The 19,426-nt window shown below is 48.0% G+C and overlaps 7 protein-coding genes across 7 annotated transcripts; 4 read left to right on the top strand and 3 right to left on the bottom strand.

Moving 5' to 3' along the window:
• Positions 1 to 752: 752 nt before the first annotated feature.
• Positions 753 to 2,183, top strand: GIQ15_02958 (uncharacterized protein; the record flags this gene model as incomplete). The annotated part of the gene is made up of 1 exon (XM_033550375.1): positions 753 to 2,183. One exon carries the CDS (start codon positions 753 to 755, stop codon positions 2,181 to 2,183), a length of 1,431 nt encoding a protein of 476 aa, XP_033407536.1.
• A 950-nt stretch (positions 2,184 to 3,133) lies between these two features.
• On the bottom strand, positions 3,134 to 4,670 carry GIQ15_02957 (uncharacterized protein; the record flags this gene model as incomplete). Its single annotated transcript, XM_033550374.1, has 2 exons — positions 3,134 to 3,629; positions 3,700 to 4,670. 2 exons carry the CDS (start codon positions 4,668 to 4,670, stop codon positions 3,134 to 3,136), a joined length of 1,467 nt encoding a protein of 488 aa, XP_033407535.1.
• A 487-nt stretch (positions 4,671 to 5,157) lies between these two features.
• GIQ15_02956 (ATP-dependent permease MDL1) lies at positions 5,158 to 7,685 on the top strand (the record flags this gene model as incomplete). The annotated part of the gene is made up of 2 exons (XM_033550373.1): positions 5,158 to 7,044; positions 7,125 to 7,685. 2 exons carry the CDS (start codon positions 5,158 to 5,160, stop codon positions 7,683 to 7,685), a joined length of 2,448 nt encoding a protein of 815 aa, XP_033407534.1.
• A 564-nt stretch (positions 7,686 to 8,249) lies between these two features.
• On the bottom strand, positions 8,250 to 12,176 carry GIQ15_02955 (nucleoside transporter family protein; the record flags this gene model as incomplete). The annotated part of the gene is made up of 7 exons (XM_033550372.1): positions 8,250 to 9,426; positions 9,503 to 9,727; positions 9,792 to 9,915; positions 10,125 to 10,570; positions 10,694 to 11,307; positions 11,362 to 12,005; positions 12,065 to 12,176. The coding sequence occupies 7 exons, from the start codon at positions 12,174 to 12,176 to the stop codon at positions 8,250 to 8,252; spliced, it is 3,342 nt and encodes a 1,113-aa protein (XP_033407533.1).
• Positions 12,177 to 13,086: 910 nt separating this feature from the next.
• On the top strand, positions 13,087 to 14,103 carry GIQ15_02954 (metallophosphoesterase domain-containing protein 2; the record flags this gene model as incomplete). Its single annotated transcript, XM_033550371.1, has 1 exon — positions 13,087 to 14,103. The coding sequence occupies one exon, from the start codon at positions 13,087 to 13,089 to the stop codon at positions 14,101 to 14,103; it is 1,017 nt and encodes a 338-aa protein (XP_033407532.1).
• A 231-nt stretch (positions 14,104 to 14,334) lies between these two features.
• GIQ15_02953 (serine/threonine-protein kinase Haspin) lies at positions 14,335 to 16,350 on the bottom strand (the record flags this gene model as incomplete). Its single annotated transcript, XM_033550370.1, has 3 exons — positions 14,335 to 14,752; positions 14,812 to 15,116; positions 15,172 to 16,350. The coding sequence occupies 3 exons, from the start codon at positions 16,348 to 16,350 to the stop codon at positions 14,335 to 14,337; spliced, it is 1,902 nt and encodes a 633-aa protein (XP_033407531.1).
• A 429-nt stretch (positions 16,351 to 16,779) lies between these two features.
• GIQ15_02952 (uncharacterized protein) lies at positions 16,780 to 18,656 on the top strand (the record flags this gene model as incomplete). Its single annotated transcript, XM_033550369.1, has 3 exons — positions 16,780 to 16,808; positions 16,866 to 17,264; positions 17,582 to 18,656. 3 exons carry the CDS (start codon positions 16,780 to 16,782, stop codon positions 18,654 to 18,656), a joined length of 1,503 nt encoding a protein of 500 aa, XP_033407530.1.
• Positions 18,657 to 19,426: the final 770 nt, after the last annotated feature.

The following is a 19,426-nucleotide window of genomic DNA, read 5'->3' as shown; positions in this document are numbered from 1 at the left end:
GCGTTTTATCTCTTGCGATATCGTTAACGGAGCCCCTTCGTCATTTGTACCCCATAGTATCCGCACCCCGTACATCATAAGTTGTCCGTAACCAGCTATGAAGCAGATGCTACGTTCCTCCGGGGAGGGGTGGTTTGTGTGATGGCACCGAAATTAATAGTACTGGAGATCTTGCCACTCTCCGGTTTGCCTTTGGATATTGCATCGTTCGGCGATAGGTCCCCGGGTTAGATCGTTTTGTCTGAGCAAGGCATTCTAATACCACATCGCTTTTGACTAGCTCGTTGGATGTCATATATAGCTTCCGAATATCCGTATCCGTGTATATACTAATGTCGCCAGGTTGCCGGACTTGGCCGCGATATCAGAAACGAGATGGTGTCGAAGTGGTGTCGAAATGGTGTCGAGAGTACGGAGTGTCTCTTGTACCCCGTATTCTCACCCTATCCAGTGCACTATTTGCTGGCCCTCCATGCTGGCGATATTCACAGTCGTGGTCGATGTCGAATCAGGCTCTGGCATTGTCGCTGAGAGCAAGGACAAAATGGCCATGAATTTCTGGGATCCATGGATGCTCTTACTTCCCGATCAGGCCGACACGTGATATCAAACGTCCATTCCATGGATGATGATGCAAATGTTGGTTTCCTCGAGAAATCAACTGAAAAGATACGGATGCCTTGGCCGATTCATATACTGTCTTAGGAGTCTCTACCTTAGCTATCCCGTGGTCCCATCTGCGTCTCCAAAGCATGGCTACAGGCCGCAGCTCGTTCCGGAGGAGCCTTGTGTTGATTCTTATTCTGTCTCTGATTCTGCTGGTATCTCACAAGAGTGTCAGCAGCTACTCGACCCGGCCAGGACCTGCACCATCGATCGATGACCAGAGACGGTTCTGGCATGTCTTCCACGCGATAATAAAGGCTACTGCACCAGGCTGCAAAGGACCCATGAAGCTCGAGGAACGCCCGGAACCGCTTGAATTCCATCCGGATGTCATTGGAAATATCACTTTGCCGCAGAATCTCATGCTAGAGGAAGAGGATAAGAGAAAACTGAAGCTTGCTCATGCTCGGTTCCTCAGGTTACTCGCTCCGCCGGACGGGCCAGTACTACCCTTTCAACAAAGGACTCGAGGCATTGTCTCAACCGCCAGTAAATCGATGCTTCCGACACTAGTTACATCCATATATATGCTACGGGTTACCGGATTAAAACTTCCTGTTGAGATATTTATTGCAGACAGGCGTGAGTATGATGCTTTCACTTGCGGTCTGTTGTTCCGGTCCCTGAATGCCCGCTGCATAATTCTGGATGATATACTTTCCTTCTCACCCTTGAAAGAAGGGCTGAGAAAGTATCAATTCAAAATATTTTCTCTTCTCTTTTCTTCATTTGAAGAAGTTCTCTTTCTTGATGCGGATGCGTTTCCGATACGTGATCCTAGCCGTCTATTTACCTCGAAGCCGTTCACCTCAACTGGAATGGTGACTTGGCCGGACTTTTGGCAAATTACGTATCATCCTTGGTTTTTTGAGATAACTTCTCAACGGCCACCTACAAGCTTCCCGATCCCGTCCACCGAATCCGGCCAGTTGCTGCTCTCCAAACGGTCTCATTCCAAGCTACTCCTGCTCTCGGCGTACTACAACTTCTACGGCCCGTCATACTACTACCCTTTGCTTTCCCAGGGCCATCCAGGGGAAGGTGATAAAGAAACATTCATCGCACCCTCGATGATCCTAGACCTTCCATTTTATGCTGTTTCTACTCGCCCAGAGGTGTTTGGATACACAAATAAGGGTGGGCACTGGGAGGGAGGTGTTATAATCCAGGCCGATCCAACGTGGGAAGCCGTATCAAGACCAGATCGAAATTATGGATGGAAAGGGAAACCTGCCGCGCCTTCTAACGCATTCCTAACCTTCCATGCGAATTTACCTAAACTAGATCCGGTCCGGGTTTTTGGAGAAGGCGGGCTTGCATGGACTGCTGATGGGCAGCCTCGACGCATGTGGGGGGCAGCTAAGGACTCGGTTCACCGCGTTGGTTCTGATATTGAAAAACGGCTATGGAAAGCTTTGGAGGAGACTTCATGTCAGCTGGAAATGAACTTCACCCCTTGGGATGAGCAGCCAAAGCTCTGTCAAAAAATCCGGAAGTTTATTCACGACATGGCCTAAGCCGACATCGTTTACTGTAGCTAATCATATATATATTCTAGTTTCTATGAAGCCCTTCTATCTCTAATGACTACCTCTATACTGTGCCTTCATTTTTCATTGTTACGTTAGGCGAGGCCGCTCTATCAGAAGGTCGATGTTGGATGTCCAAGATTTCATATAGCAAAACCAAGTGCATAACTACTAAGTTTGGAGCGAATATAGAACGGTTTGATAGCGTCCTCTATACGGAGTACATACGTAACACCCATAGCTACGTAACTGCTTTCCAAAGTCAAACGTCCAGCATCCCACCTCTCAGATATCGAGATAGCACCTCAGCCACGATGAATCGTCGTCCAGAGACTCAAAACAAACTATCTACTAACCGAAGCTCTGGCCTTTCGCCTATATCTTAAGCGCCACATGTCTTACCCTCCTGCGTCTGCTCCCTCGCGCCAACGGTCAGAAACCTGGGGCCGCGCCATATGCATACGAGTTAGTGTGGTAAGACACGTACAACCTTTTATCGAAGTCGGCTATGGTTGCAGGATAAATATAGCATGGCTGCATCCGTCTATTAGATGTTTGTACGCCGCGATACCTGCATGTTCTATACCTCTAGTCGGGCCCCCGAGGGGGGTACAACGGAGGGAGGTAGTTGATACATGCGTTCGCTAGGCGAGATGGCCTACGTCTGGATGAGGGCTGAGCTTTCTGGAGAAAGTATGTAGACGGGAAGTATGTAGATGGCTTGAATTTATTTCAATACGCTAAGGCAGTGGTTGAAGGCTAGACTGTCCTTGACCTTCTTTTCCTCCGATATACTGGTTTTTCTTTCTCCGTGGTAGGGAAGAAATACGGATGAGAATATGACTATTTTTGGGCGAAGTATTTCGAATAGAAGCACTTTCGAGTGTGATAAAGGAATACCGGCGATGATCTTGCTCGCTTGACACTTACCTCTTTGTTCACTCAGGGTCGCCGATTTCTTCTTTCTTTTCCGGCTCAGCGGCCTTTCCTGCTGCTTTACCCTCTGCCTCTAGCTCCTCCAACCACTGTTTGCCCTCTTCAGTAGTTGCATCGACGATTCCTTGTTCGACTGTCAAAATACCACTTTCCCCAAGCTTTTCAACAACATCCTCTGCCTCTTCTACACTCATCTTGCCCAGCACCTTGTTCACCTCATCCAGGCTTTCAGACTCCAAAGCTTTCTGAAGGCCTGGTGGGAAGCGGTCGAAGATTTCACGAGCAGCAATATGGGCTGCATCCTGGCTGTCGGCAGGGGGGATGGAGATGTTGAGCTGAGTCGACGGGTCAACCGCGTGAAGTTGGATTTGTTCAACCTCTGACGGGCCCTCGTTGGACGATTTGGCAAGCTCCTTTGCACGGATCTTGATACGATTATACGTATCATTAACATCGTCACGGAACATGACACCAGCACGGTGATCCTTCGTAGTGATACTATTATAAAGTAAATGTCAGTCAAGTTGAAAGCCCCTTTACAGTCGTTCAAAAATTGGGAGTAACCAACCGTTTGAAAAAGAGAGCAACGCCGTCTTTGCCTAGAGAACGGCAGTATTGCAAGAGGAGCCCGTGATGAACACACTGGCGAGCATATGCTTCATCACCGGCTATCTGGGCATTAAAGGCTTCCATCAACAGCTCATCCGTCTTCTTCTCAGTCATTATATCAGGATGATCGGTGATGAAGGCGAACAATTCACGGTAGTCGCCAGTTTTAAGCTTCGCAAATCGTTTCGTCATAGGTTTGACCGTTATATTCTCTTCATCCCCTTCGCCATCTTCAATATCAGCTTCCGCACCCGAGGACACGGCCTCCATGTTATCTGCACTTCCAGGGTTCAGAAGCTCAACTGACGACTCCTTGGTCTTCTTGGGCTCGGGCTTGGCCTTGGATGCTGACACAAAGGAGCTGTCAAAACCAGTGTGTATACTGTCACTGGTGATCTTTCGTCCTTCTTCCTTCTCCAGCTCGGCGAGCTTCTCGAGGAGCTCCTGTTGCAAGCTAAGCACCTTGTTCTTATGGCCCTCCACTCCGGTGATAAACGCTTGGTATCGATCTTCCGGCTTCGACCCATCTATCTCCTTCTTGACCTGATCCACTAGCGATCCCATCATCTGAGAATATTTGGGCTGAGCCTCGCGCGTATGGACATTCTCGGGCGGGGCTGGTGGCTGGTCCTCCTTTGGGTCACCAGCGGACTCGATCAGAGCCTGGAAAACCAGCTCTTCGGGGTTCCTGGAGTCGCTGCCATGCTTCTTAAGAACGTTCAGGAGGCCATCGATTCGCTTCAATAATCCGTCGTTTATAATTCTCTCGTATCCTAGAGTCGCGATTTCGTGGCGGCGTTGCTGTCGTTGCTGGTGGATTTGGTTCTGCTTTGCACGGATAAAGGACTGCTTGTCAACATTGGGATGGACCTCTATATCTGAATCGTCCGAAAGCTCGAGAGCATCCCATTTGCTATAGTCCAGGACCATCTTTTCAGAGAATATATCTATATTGTTGTTTCGTTAGAGCAAGCTACCCCACCAAGGCCTATGTAGAGCAGCAAAAGGACGTACCAACAGTTCTTCGAGCTATCGTAAGGCGACCGTCGATATAGAGCTCTGGCTCCGATTCCACCAACTGGGACGGTGCAAGTTGTACTGGTGTAGATATCAAGTTCTTCACTCTCCCTGTTTGGCCCTTTTTATAAGTCGGTGTTGTATAGAATCTCTAAGAACCTTAGAATCTCCGGAGGCGGATCGGAGTTGAATGACTAAAATTTGTTCCGGCCGCCTGTATCTCCGGCCTGCCTGTCCATCTTCCTCCCTCAACAAAACCAACCTGCCTACGCAAAGATCATGGTCTAATGCAGCTTCAGTACTGATCTCACTATGCCATTCGTGCCTTGAATGCCATTTTCCTTTTCCTGGGGTGCTCAGTAGTGGTGAGCGGGGCGCAACTTCGCCAAAACAACTCGCGATGCGCGGATCAAGGGTCCTTCTCCAGACGGCGGCTGGCTCTCGAGATCCCTTACGCCGCATTCCTCTGGGACTCAGTCTGTCGTCGCGATGCTTCTCTACCGACAGCCGGACGCCGTTGATAAACGCCGGAGCCTTCGTCAAACAGAATCATGCGGTTTCTCAGCCAGTGCTCGGTGGAAGCAGACTCCAAAATTGTGGCATTTTCACCTCTACAACCCGTCCAAATATCCTCGGTAACCTCCCACGAACCGGCGCTCTTTCTCAATTTTCGAATCCTATATTTCAGCAGCTCCGTTTTGCGACCGGGAAGAGCTCGCCCGACACGAACGAACCCGCGAAGCCTCAGGATGGTGCGATACCGGCCGTGAAAGAGGTCGTTGAGGAAGAAATAAGTCAAGCGTTTGAACGGTCAGAGAAGGCGTCTCAAGCTGCTCAGATAAACCTGAGTGCGAGATTGGCAAAGGATGGCCTGGCCCATGGGAAGAAGTCTGGCGCCCGAGAGATATGGAGATTGGTCAAAATCGCGCGTCCAGAGGCCAAAGTGTTGTCCGTTGCATTTGTGCTTCTACTCGTCTCCTCAGCAGTATCCATGTCTATTCCCTTCTCCATTGGAAAAATCCTCGACTTTGCCACCAGTTCGAACCCCGATGCTCTGAACGATTTCCTCGGGATCAGTCTTCCCGTATTTTACACGGCGCTCGGTGGAATTATTTTAGTAGGAGCTGCGGCAAACTACTCAAGGATTATCATACTGCGAATTGTTGGCGAACGGATTGTTGCTAGACTACGATCGAAGCTCTTCAGAAACACCTTTGTTCAAGATGCTGAATTTTTCGATGCAAACCGTGTTGGTGACCTGATCTCCCGGCTTAGTTCCGATACCATCATTGTGGGAAAGAGTATTACACAGAATCTTTCAGATGGATTACGAGCAGCCGTCAGCGGTGCAGCCGGGTTTGGCATGATGGCATACGTCAGCTTGAAACTGTCGAGTGTTTTGGCGATATTATTCCCGCCGATTGCTATTGCGGCTTTCTTCTATGGGCGTGCAATCCGGAACCTTAGCCGAAAGATACAAAAGAATGTCGGCACATTGACCAAAATTGCGGAAGAACGACTTGGTAACGTGAAAACGAGTCAGTCTTTTGCTGGAGAGATCTTGGAGGTCCACCGATATAATCGACAGGTCAAGCGGATTTTCGAACTTGGGAAGAAAGAGTCATTTATCAGCGCGACATTCTTCAGCGGTACAAGCCTGATGGGTAATATGACGATCCTGGCTCTCCTTTATGTTGGCGGCGGAATGGTTCAATCATCGGCTATTTCGATCGGAGAACTCACTTCGTTTTTGATGTATACCGCCTACGCTGGATCCAGTCTTTTTGGACTCTCAAGTTTCTACTCCGAGCTCATGAAGGGTGCGGGTGCGGCTAGTCGTCTGTTCGAGCTCCAAGACCGCAGACCTAAAATTTCCCCTACTGTGGGTGATAAGGTCGTGTCCGCTCGCGGCCCAATTAGGTTCAAAAATGTTGAATTCAGCTACCCTACTCGACCTGCCGTTACAATTTTTAAGGACCTGGACTTCGAAATTCCCCAGGGCAGTAACGTGGCAATTGTCGGACCCTCGGGAGGCGGGAAGTCTACCATTGCGTCTTTGTTGCTTCGATTCTACAGCCCAACCCAGGGCCAGGTTTTCATTAACGGAAAAGACGTTTCAACCATGAATGCAAAGTCTCTCCGTAGGAAGATTGGAATTGTTGCACAAGAGCCAGTATTATTCTCTGGCTCTATTGCGGAAAACATTAGTTACGGGAGACCTGATGCCACAAGATCTGAGATTATTGCTGCAGCACGCAAGGCGAACTGCCAATTTATCGGTGACTTCGTAAGTTCAATCCATATATCCTATCTATCAACTGGCCCGGTATTTATTTTATTATGGTACTAACCTTGCATTTTTCTTAGCCCGATGGGTTGGACACTTCCGTAGGCCCCAAGGGAGCACAGTTATCCGGTGGCCAAAAGCAGAGAATCGCTATTGCTCGTGCTCTTATTAAGAACCCGGATATTCTCATTCTTGACGAAGCCACGTCTGCGCTTGATGCTGAGTCCGAAACCCTCGTCAACAGTGCTCTCGCTGCCCTACTTCGCGAAAACAATACTACCATCAGCATCGCTCATCGCTTATCAACAATTAAACGGTCCGATACTATCATTGTGCTAGACTCGGAGGGCCGAGTTGCAGAAATGGGATCTTACAATGACCTCAATTCAAGGCCAGATGGCGCTTTCACGAAGCTGATGGCATGGCAGCTCAGTGGTGGCGAAGGCGTTGCGGTCCCTGTCAATGGCAAACTAACAATCCGAGGGCCACCGTCGGAAACAGAACACCTGCAACAGTTGCTACACGAGGGTGAAGACGAAGAATACGATGAAGTCGATGAAGTCGAAACTGAGGATGAGCCTTCATCCACTAGCGCTGCTGCTGGTGCGGCCGTTAAAGTTGAAACAAACATCAAGAAATAGGCGTTGTCTTTCATCGACTTTACATGCTCCCTCCGATCAACAACCCGAGCCGCTATCATGACCTAACTATCCATTTTCCCCTTATAATCTTTACCGCCCTGAAATATCCCCTGTTGATTGCTCGCGTTATCATATTCAACAGCGCATCCCCCCACTCTAGACCTCCCCGTTTCAATTAATACATATGAAATGAATACTCAACGATATATATATATATTTCGCCCTCTTTTGTCAACGCCTATATTTTCGGTGTATAGGCTATATGGTACCCTGTACTGTTCCTACTATAGATTTTCTTTGGTTACATTCCTCTCCTTTCTATCATCTCTCAGCTTGTATCATATCAGCATTACCTGGTCTTTATGTCTTATTAATATCTAGAACCTGCTACCATGCGTATGGTTAAATGTACGCAATGGTTCTTTAAAAAGGATGCAAATACACATATATTGGTTTACATGTCATTTTCAAGATGTATACTAATTGTCTAAAGGCAAAGCAGGCTAACATGGAAGGAAATATATGTCTCAGAAGACATGCATCAAACATTAGGACACCAAGGCATCAAATAGCACCAATGAAAAAACTCAACACGCTCCCAGCCGCCAAACCAGCAACCAGTAACATACCCATAAACGCACCAGCTGGTTCTCTCTCATCCTCATCGACCAATTCTGTAGCACCAACCATAGTGGAAACACAAAGATAACCGTTTGTAACTCCAAACAAACCCTGAATAAGGACAAGATACACAAAGTCACTATTGATGCTCGCGCCTCTCCCCCGTACATTGCACATTAGGAACAACGGGATGAAGACAATGCGGGATAGTGTGAGTATAAACAGCATGAATGGAGACGGTTTGAAGCCCCCTGGTAACGGTAGCAAGACCAGCATACGACCAAGCAAGTCCCCGGAATTCCAGAATAGAAGAGCGAGTGCAATGAATACACCCGGTTGCGTATAGCGAGGAGGAGGTTGTTCCTTATTCACACTCTGGACCTGGGATGCGAAAACGGGGAAAGCCATGGTGATGCAAAAGCAGAAAAAGATTGCAAGAGATAGCCATCGGGTTTTCCGGAATAACGTTAATAAAGGAACTGCCTTTTTAACTGGTGGTGAGCTCGAAGTACTGTTATCCTCATCCTGAGGGTAGCGTGCGCCTTGCCGCTTGTCCTGAAATCGATAGAGATAGAGGAAGGCAAGCAACGCGGCCCCGCTGACGGCTACCGCAGTAGCAAAAAACCCAAATGCTGATTTGGCTGCATTCAATACCTTATCAGCCTCATGTTCACCACCATCAGCCACTGCTAGGACCGAGATAAGCTGTACGATACACGGCAAAACTCCGGAGAGAGCCTGTCCAGTCAGGATCCCCTGCGTATAGGCAGGTTGAGCAAAGCCAGACACATATGCGAATAGTCCATTCTGATTCATCGAGCCGGATAGCGAAGATACGAATACCATAAGAAGTACGAAGGAGAAGAGGGCACCCGCAGAGAGCCCACGGGCAGCAACCGTTGATATAGTGAGCATGGTAAATACCGATGCTATGAGCATAAGCGATACCATAACTCTTCGTGGGTAGGACGCATTCTTCTGGAGCTTGAGCAGAATAAAGTGCGCAACCAGACCAGTGACGCAGAATACGGATGTTATCGACGACTGGGAGTTGTCTCGGACCCAGTCATTGTCTGCAAAGCGAAGTTGAAAGTAAGGTGCCGCGGCAAGGAATGAATTCCTATGAGGGAATAATACTCTCAGGTTAGCTAGCTGGAGATATATAGTGGTCTCGCGGGCTTTGGGGGGTTATTTACCATCCCCAGAGCATGGCCATCCCCATCCACACGAAGATACAATAAACCGTCCATGAGAATTCCTGAGTCGGCGAGACATCATATGCGGATGTCTCCGTATCTTCTTCGCTAGTGTCTCTCTCATCTTCATCCACCCGTTTGTACGCCTGCTGTCGCCCGTCTCTCGGAGCAAAGAAGCGATTGAGCTGGTCCCGAAGCATGGTTGCGAAGATCCAGCAGGCCCTTCTAGAGATTCAAGAAGCTGGCAAACGCAAGAGATATGAGATAAGTATATTATCTGCACGGTCACATCATACTTGCAAGTATATCAAAAGGCCGAGGGCCCATCTCTTCGCGGTCTCTTAGATATAGAAGGTCGTTCGTCGGGCCGCGGACGAGCTGGGGAGCTCCGAGGATGCTTGGCGCGGATGACGCTGACCAAGTCATGGGGACGAAAACATCAGCATCAACATCAGCTCAACATCAGCATCAGCATCAGCATCAGAAATATTATATGCATACAATTCTTATCCTCCTTGACGCTACTGCCAATAACCTGATGCTCGCAATAATACATCCACGTCCTCCAACAGTCATGGGTCGACTCATTCAACTATGGCAGCAAACATCTCCAAGGACCTACCAATAAGGCCAACAATGCCCGGGGCTTCGGCTCTCTTGAATAGTTTTGCCCATAGACGTATGACGCCTACATTCATCCGACGAAGCTGCACAACGTTTCCTATAACGCTGTTTGCTTCAATGGCAAATTCAGTATCCTTCAGCGTCTGCTTTATCAGGGTGTGAACCTCTATTTCTTCGACACACACCGGAAAGCCAGCTGGAGCTACTGATAGTGCGTCGATCCATTTGGTCAAGAGAAATGCGCTCTCGAGTGAAAACAGAGCTAAATATATGGACCGTATGAATGGCTGTGCCTTTTGAATGCCCATCATAGCCGGGATTTTCAAGCCCGCTGCACAAATTTTCAAGACTCCAGAATTTTTGAGTGTGCGTTGCATGGGCGGTACTGCAAGCAATGCGGCCCCAACCTGAACAGGATCGTTAGTAGCCAGTGCCTGGCCAAGCCTGAAATTACTATTTAGCCGGGTATATGCCATAAGGAATAGTGTTGCTGAAACAAATGGAATGGGCCCTGTGGGTGCTAGAGGGTCAATTGATGATTCTGGGGACCTCCTCCAACCCGCGTACCAATTATTCAGCGCAACTTCCGATGGAGCCATGACTTCAGCCGACACTTTCCTAGTTCCGTCATGTTGAGACCTGGAAGCCTGACGAAGGAAATAGATGTGTTCAATCATTGCGTGGCTGAGGACATAATCCCCTAGTGAAGTATTAACCCAGTCCGCGTCACCGGCCTGCAGAACAAACAAGCGATCTAAACCGCCTCGGAAGCTAGATTCTGGAGGAGAAATGCTATGTGCTTCCGCCCACTTGGCGCGTGTATTTGCGTTGAATTCATCAGCTGTGCTCGGCAAGGACATGTTGATATCCGAGCTAGGAATGATTGGCAGGCTATTATACACGATGCAACGAAGATTGAGAAAACAATAAGCCATCAGCTTGGTTCTCTTTGCCGTCTCTAACTGGATCCATTGTTCCCAGGACACATCAGGCTTCATAGGCTCTTGCTCAAGTCCATATTCTTGGATTAGAGCTGCTAGTCTCCTTTCTATGGAGAACCCTTCATGGTGTATTTCATGGTCCTTGCGCAAGGCGGCCAAGTTAATTAGGATCAACAAACACTGTGCAAGCTGTATCGGGTCCTTTGAGCCATCAGCAGTCTGCAAGGCTGAGTACGATAACTGTGATCCAGGGTCAACGAAGTTTAACGAAGATGGGAATGGAGATGGGCTTACAGGGTCGGAATCATTTTCAAGGCTCGTGGCTGACGAAGGAAAGGGATGCCCATCAAGCTGAGGAAAAATAAACTTCTCTGTATCCCTTCGTTTGAACCGCTCCGCCACGATCGCTAGGCTTGCATGGAATAACATTTCCCCTGTCTCGTGCTTGAGACGGTAATGTGAACCAGCAGCCGCTATAGCTAAGATGAGTTCGGCGGCAGAGGTGCGAACAGCCATAGTAGGCATATGAAGAAACGGTAAATGTGGGTGGAACGCGTTGAAATACCCGGTAATGTATTCTGAAAGGTCATGATGCGAGGGTAGCTCAAAATCTAGAGCCAGAACCGACATGAAGCTGGATAGCTTGTTGGAAATTTCATCTTTATCTTCGACAGATAGCTGAGTGAGTGGTGGAGGCGGAACAAAAAAATTCTGCGCTTGATCTGGCAGGAGATATGGCAACCCTGGCTCAAGCCCCAACCCTGTGTTTGGCGGATGTAAGTGAGAGCTGGCACTAGAAGTTGCTAGAGCTGGATTCTCTTGGTTGCCCGTATGAAGAACAGCAGGGGCTACTATTACAGGATTGCCTGGCGGTGAATCTTCCAGTACACTGTTGATCATACTCGGGGACATATCCTGGTGTGACTGTGTATTAATATCTATGCTTTGTGTCAGTTGGAAGCTCTCATATAAGATCAAGATCTTATTACAAACTCACGGACTGCCTGATGCTGTTGAACGGGTAGCGCGCTCCCAAGAATTATTTGGCCTATGCTACCCTGCGTGTTTTCCTCCATTTCTGGTGGGTTTTCTCGCCGGGGGGGTGGCATCTCTATAGACTTGAGTGGTAGTCGGATCTAGTTATAGAAGTCAAGGTATGTAAGGGGGCGCTCGTAGGACAACAGTTGACAGTACTGGATGAACCAAGATGCGTCAACTCCAAATATCGAGTACACAAGACACGATAAACCCTCCATGGCCACTACCAGAAACACATTCACTCTTAAGATGAAAATAGCTACTAAGGAAATCGCATCCATGGATCACATATATCATCACGTGTTTAATTGTAGTAAATAATTTGTAGGACCAAAGAGCCAAAAAGGCCGATTTTTATATAGAGATATCATGGACAGCGAAAGGCCCCTTTTAATTATGGGCGTTGCTAATTGCAGCAAACAACTGTAACTGTTGTGTTGATGATTGAGATATTTCATCAGTTGTTGTTTTCTAGTCTGGCGCGGTTGCCGCGGCTTTGCAAGTTGTTCATTGGTCCGCCCAGACAGCCGGAGACGGTGATAGGGTAATTACACGCGTGAATGGCTGACTAATGGCGTCTCTACAAAAGAGTAACAAGATGGAGTAAAACCCAGATACTACAGGAAAGGGTAACAAATGGGCATAAATGATGAATGACTAAATGCAGCTTCTCCCTCCCCCCCCCTCTATATATATATATATATAAACATATATGGGAGGGCCAACCCTATACCGGGGGTTATAAGAAAGGTCACGTGTGTAGCATTTATACATATGCTTATATAAGAAGGCAAAAGAGCCTCAAGTTGGTTATTCGCCTTTCTCTCCTTTCGGATTCAAGAATCGATATATATAATGCATCAAGCGGATGTTGTCTATACCTATACATATATCGCTGAGGTTTCCGTCTTATGCACAAGACGCTTCCATGTTTGGGCCGTTGGAGCCTCGATTTATTAGGGTAGGCATTATTACGTCAGAATGGCTTCCCCCAGGCAGCTATCCAAACCCATCAACAAGCCAGCTCTCCCAGCACTTCATCATCTCTCATCTTGGCAGGGAAGTAGCTCGCTCCCCAGTGCTGTGATGGAAACCCGATTCCTTATACTCTCAGATACCCATGCCACGGCATATACAGCACCGCAACAATATGCGGATGTGGCTCTACATTGCGGCGACCTAACTGAAAAATCCACGCTCGACGAATTCCGGTCTGCCATACAGCTTCTCGAGGGGGTGAGTGCACCAATCAAACTTGCTATTGGTGGAAATCACGATTTCACCCTCGACACACCATTATATAAACAGAGATTTGACCAGGCATCGCCAGCACAACAGAAGTATTTTAAAAAGGAGTACGGTGACGTTGGCGAAGCAAGGCGTCTTTTGGAAACTGCTGGAATTACATTACTAGACGAGGGAACCCACCACTTTAGACTGCAGAACGGTGCCTCTCTATCCGTGTATGCCAGTCCACACACACCTATATTTGGGTACTGGGGGTTTCAGTATCCTCGGGAACAAGGACATGAGTTCGATATTACGGGAGCAGACGTCGTCATGACCCATGGCCCACCAAGGGGGATTCTGGACGAAACTTATCGGGGCAATGAAGCGGGATGTACGAACCTCTTTGGAGCTATTGCCCAAGCACGGCCCAAGATACATTGTTTTGGCCATATACATGAGGCATGGGGTGCAAAACTTGTTGCATGGCAGGACACTAACGTGGAATCTTCTTATTCCACATCTGTTGACGAGAAAAAATCAGTTATAATAAACAGCCTGAAGGGGTCACAGGGCTCGGAGGAGCTGATGGATGAGTTAAAAGCCCACCAGCACGAAGGTTACTACGCCACGAGCCATTGTACCGGTGACCCAAACCCAATTCAACAAGGGAAGCAGACGCTGGCTATAAATGCTTCCATAAAAGGTCGTGGGCGGCATCGGTTTCAGTTACCGTGGTTGGTGGATATAGAATTACCAAAGACCGACTAATAGTTGGAATTTCATATTTCCACACTTAACAACTTATCATGCCTATCCATTGTAATTAAAGCATAAATTTCGACGCAACCCCAAATGCCATAGTCATAACGCTATCATCGATATGCAATAGAAACAAAATATGGGTATATATAACATGTGGCCTAAAAAAGAGCGATGGCAGCCGTGAGTAGATATATATATGCAGCGTGAACGGAACAAAAAGTCAGTACCGTTAATCATTTAACATAAGAAATCTGATTCCGCTAACCACTGGGACCCAATGGCAATAGCTACCAAGTCTCCAGCGCAAGACAGATTCTCATATTCATCTTCTAGCTCAAGTAGGTCCTGCACAGTCTCAAGCCGTTCAAATAATACCTGCTGCATTTCATCGCTTAGTTTCGACTCTTCAACATCTTGCTTTCCCTTGATATTTTTTGCTTGTTTCGCCTTGGTATTCGAACTTTTGGGCTGAAGGTTACTGTTTGCTGACCGCTGCCCGAGGGGTTGCCGATGTGTCGGGACCAGCTTTTCGGAGTGACATTTATTTACGAGGGTCGTGAGGATAAAGGAGAGCCAGATTAGGTTTGTCCTTGGCCTGTAACTTTTCCATTGTTCAGTATTGGAACTGGGGCTAGAAAAGACCTCAGAACGCATCCTGCAGTATTTAATATTAGCAATTGAACCATCCCACCCATCATTTGCAATTATACTTACATCCTGTATGTGTCGCGAAGGAACTTCTCCTCTTCATCTCTACCCACGGCATCGAATATATCTTTTTTCTCAAGGTCTGACCAGGCCACCGTTTCACAAGTGGGAGCGGCCTCTGGAGTTTCATATAATGGAAGCTCAGCACGGGATAAGGAGTAGTCAATAATGGTCGTTTCTAGACCACTTGTGCCCAGACATGCTGAAAACTCGACAACTGCATCGTCGTCTGAGGATTTCCGTCTCCGTACTACCTTCTGTGGAGGTTGTTTTTGCTTCACACACACGTTTCCAAGGTGCAAATCACGATGCTATGTGAGTGTTAGCCGCATATAGATAAGGATTATACAGAGGGCTGAATGGTACCTCAAAAGAAGCATACTGCTCTGCCCTTGCCAGCGCCAACGCGACACCCCAAAATATGTCATACACCTGGAAGACAGAGGAGAACTTGAATTTTTCGAGCTCAAACCCTGCGTTTTCCATTTCCAGGATCGCCCATAGCTGATTGTCTGGGTATGATTTCTTCTTACTTGGGTCGGGGTTAAAGCAGTCATCCTTTGTCTGGCTATACAGATTCCACGCATCCTGGTAGGATGGAGGAAATCTACCTTGAACAACATGTATCTCCCGAAATCGTGCAAACCCAGGTATCGGATCAAGAAGTTTCAGTAGCTGGACTTCGGCAACGATTTCCTGAACGGTGGTGAATTTCTTCGAACCAGGTCCCCGTTGTGCACATAGAGGGACTATTTTGAAAACGCCGTCCATATATGCTTGTAGTTTCGATGATCGACTGCTTGACAGGCTTGCTTTTGATACCCCGTCTTTTGCACATAATTCATAGACCTCTCCATATGACCCTTCTGCAATTTTCCTCACATCGAAAAACCCCACGGCCCTATTCGCCCATTTATCAAAGTGTTGGATTCCTCGAGACGACCTAGTTGACATCCCTTCGTTGAGAATAGGTTGCACGTATGATGTTCTCGTCTGGTCATTGACATATGTTTGCTGTGATTTTGTGTCTCCCTTTTGTCTTGTGGCCGCCCGAGGCTTGGACGGCTTTGCAGGTTCTCTTTTCTCTTCTATGTCTTTTAGTTGTTCATCTAGTTGCTGTGTTATGGGCTGGGTAGGTGTCGGGTCGTTATCTGTAACTTCGTAGGCGGTCTTGTCCGGTAATAGGCTGATAGAGGCGCAGCTGTTTCCTTCTTCCGTCGACTCGTGTCTTTCATTCTTGTTCGACTTGTGCGAGGAACTTCCTTGGATGGCTATTTGGGACAGCTGTTCTCGAACCGCATCAATCAAGGACTCTGCATCTTCCGGAGTAGACGCTGATGTAGTAGATATTAATTTTGTTTTGATATCCTTTTCGTCAGCTTCTAAAACTGTTCCCGTTGTGCTGGCATTTTTCTTCTTGTAAACGTTCTTCAAGGCGTTCTTCTTCGGTTTCGCGGACGAGGTTCTAGTTCTCAATGAGTGTGACGGCTGCTGGTCGGTAGTGGTCTGTTGCCCAGCGGCAGGATCTTCAATTAACGTAACCATTTCCCAAGAAGTTGAGGGCTGGGCTGTGTATAATTGTTCTGTTTGATTTTGGCTGTCCGTTGTAGGGAGTAAAACGTCCAGAAATAAACCTTTATTTATATATTGCCCAAAGCGGACTAGCTCCCGCCGTTACCACGGCAAGCGCACGTGCCAGCTTAGATAAGAATAATGACTAAGCACGGAGAAAATCGATAACGAGATCATGTGACTCCACTCCTATTCCTGCCGCGGACCCATAAGGAAATATTTTTATAATTTCCAGGTTTCAGCAGCAAACGGCATCACCAGGACGCCGGATTTCATCAAGGGACGTTGATGAGGAGGTTCCCGGAGAACGAGGCTTCACACCCAGCGCCCCGATCGCTGCTCTCGTGTCGTCCGAGGTCGATATCCGCCGGACCCCGCGGAGCATCACACAGGTACCATCACATGGCACGCGACCCGACGTCAAACCACGGGTTGTGATCAAACTCTTCCACCGAATTTCGCCGGATATAAACACACAGATTCGCCAGAGGCCGCCAACATATCGATTTTGGCTCACTTTCCCCTAGGCGCTCGCGCCGCCCGACACCAGAGATGGCGTTCAACTTCAACTGGTCGCCCCTGATGGCGGATGCTGGATTCTATACTCGCGCCCAGGATTTGCTCACAGCCGCGCTGAACAAGTCGCCAAAGCCTCCGATCATCGTGGGCGACATCACGGTTACAGAGCTGAATTTGGGATCAATACCACCAGAGCTTGAAATTTTGGAGATAGGGGATCTGGCAGATGACCGGTTCCGTGGAATATTCAAGATGTCTTACTCTGGAGACGCATATCTCACCCTAAAAACCCGCGTACAGGCGAATTCGCTGAATACGTATATGGTGACTCGTCCTTCGTTCACTTCCCCATGTCCACTTGCCGCGGAGTAAGTCATGGCCCCTCTCTCTTTCCCATTCGTTTTTATGGTGCGGGTGATGAGTTGCTAACGGGGAGTCCTGATAGTCATGGCCTGACCATTCCACTGCAAATAACTCTATCAGATATTAAACTTTCTGGCTTTGTAGTCCTGGTTTTTTCTAAACAAAAAGGAATTACCCTGGTCTTCCGGAATGACCCTCTGGAGTCATTAAAGGTCTCATCAACCTTTGATTCCATCCCATTCGTTCGCGATTATTTACAGAAGACAATCGAGGGCCAACTGCGTTTACTATTCATGGACGAACTTCCTGCTATTATCCATAGGCTGTCCCTTCGGCTATGGGTACCAGAGCATCGAGGACATGATATTGAGGTTGAGGCTGATGAAGAGGCAGGTCCAGGCCAAGATCCTCTACTTAGTCCTCCCCAAGATCCTGTGGATGCGTCTGGAAACGTTCTGAGCGTCTCCCAGATCGCGTCTCTATCACTTGACTCTGGGGTTGAAATGCACTCTTTATTCTCGCAGCGGAATTTACTACGACTGGCCACTTTGACCGACTCTCAACGAACTCTCTCATTGTTTACCCCCACAATCCACGACGTTGTCTTTAGGGCGTTAACTGGAGCCATGGAGCAATCGGAGTACCATGGAGGCTTAATTTCACCTGCCAGTCCTCCTCTTTCCAGAACTCACTCCCACGTTGCGTCTCTGCACTCCTTACAAGAGTCATCTATGAATAAACCTGCTCTAGGTTCTCCACTGGTTGGATGCGGTCTTTCCATGGGCGCTGGTCGCCATCCAAGAACACGCCCGTCCAGGAAACATAAACGACGCGTTGTGGACTTGCGAAAGCCCAAAAAATCAGACGACACCTCAAGCACTTGCACAGATAGCGAATATACGGTCTCTACCGATGCATCAACGGTCTTCTCGTCATCTGTCCGAGCCGAGGAGAAAACGGATGACCCTATTACTCCGCCAATCTCCCCAGATGCCACCATCAAGGTTAAAGATCACTCGCGAGTTCCAGTATTGCAAAGCCTCGGCCCATCCATAACGGCCAAAGCTGGTCAGACAACTCCTACAGTTGAAGCTGAGAAACAGGCTCTTAGAGCCGGAGAGCCCTCGACCATCCCACGTCAAAACACCCCTATCTTTGCGGCCCATGAAAAGGCTGACGATAACATTACGTCCTTCAATGGAGTTCCACCCAGCATGTTGTCATTCGTGGCCGCGAACCCGGATCGAAGCATCCTAGAACAGGCCTGGATGATGAAGCTAGCGAACGAAATCAGTCGCAGAATCCAAGAGGGCAAAGGTCCAGGAAGTGTTGGCACCAGCAACTACTGCGGCCGTCAAACCCGAGATCCCTCGCCACCCCCAGCTTATGGACAGTGATGTCACTAAACGTTGCTTTCTAGCAACAACCCTTGCCATATTATAATCGCCACTCCCAATCTTGCTTGACTTTGTGCGTTTGCAAGGCGTCAGTCGGTTGGAATTGTACCTATATTCCCTATGTCACTTCCCTATGTTCCCGTTTTCTCCCTTTACCTCTGTAAGTTTTGTGTGTTATTATTGCTCTTCCTTGTTCTGACGACGACTGTTTTGGATACCACTTCTTTTCTACCAGTACTATATTTTTTTGGAGTCGGCTTGGGTCAAAAATGCGGGTTGAGGTTTTTCAATAGGAGGCGCATGAGGGTTGTGCGGAACAGCCTTTATGGCCGCCTGGTTGAATTGTGTTTTTATGGTATCTACATGTATAAACAAGGATAATCGGGCTCATCAATTTCAATTTACATTCCGATTTATTTATATTGCCCTCTGCGTAACAATTTATACATTCTGCTACGTCCTCGTTACAGGCCCAACAGCAGCGTGGGTCTGTAGGTAGACTATGTAATATCAATCCATGTACCATTACGGTTAACTTATGAACGGGTTGATTCTATAATATAGAACTCCCGTCGTGTTGTGTATGGAGAGGAAACGAAATATTGGACTAGGATTTAACTTTTGGATCCGTCCACAACAGAACTCTTGGCCTTTCTGGCGCAAGTTGCTAACACCAAACACAAGCTCGCTGTCGACTATTTCATCAACTGCAACAACAGCAGCAAATAATACGCGATTTACCCGGCCGATTGGGCCAATCCGGATTTCTC

This window comes from Arthroderma uncinatum (assembly GCF_011692745.1).
Source record: "Arthroderma uncinatum strain CBS 119779 chromosome Unknown scaffold2, whole genome shotgun sequence".
NCBI lineage: Eukaryota > Fungi > Ascomycota > Eurotiomycetes > Onygenales > Arthrodermataceae > Arthroderma > Arthroderma uncinatum.
This window is presented reverse-complemented; position numbering and strand designations above follow the sequence as displayed.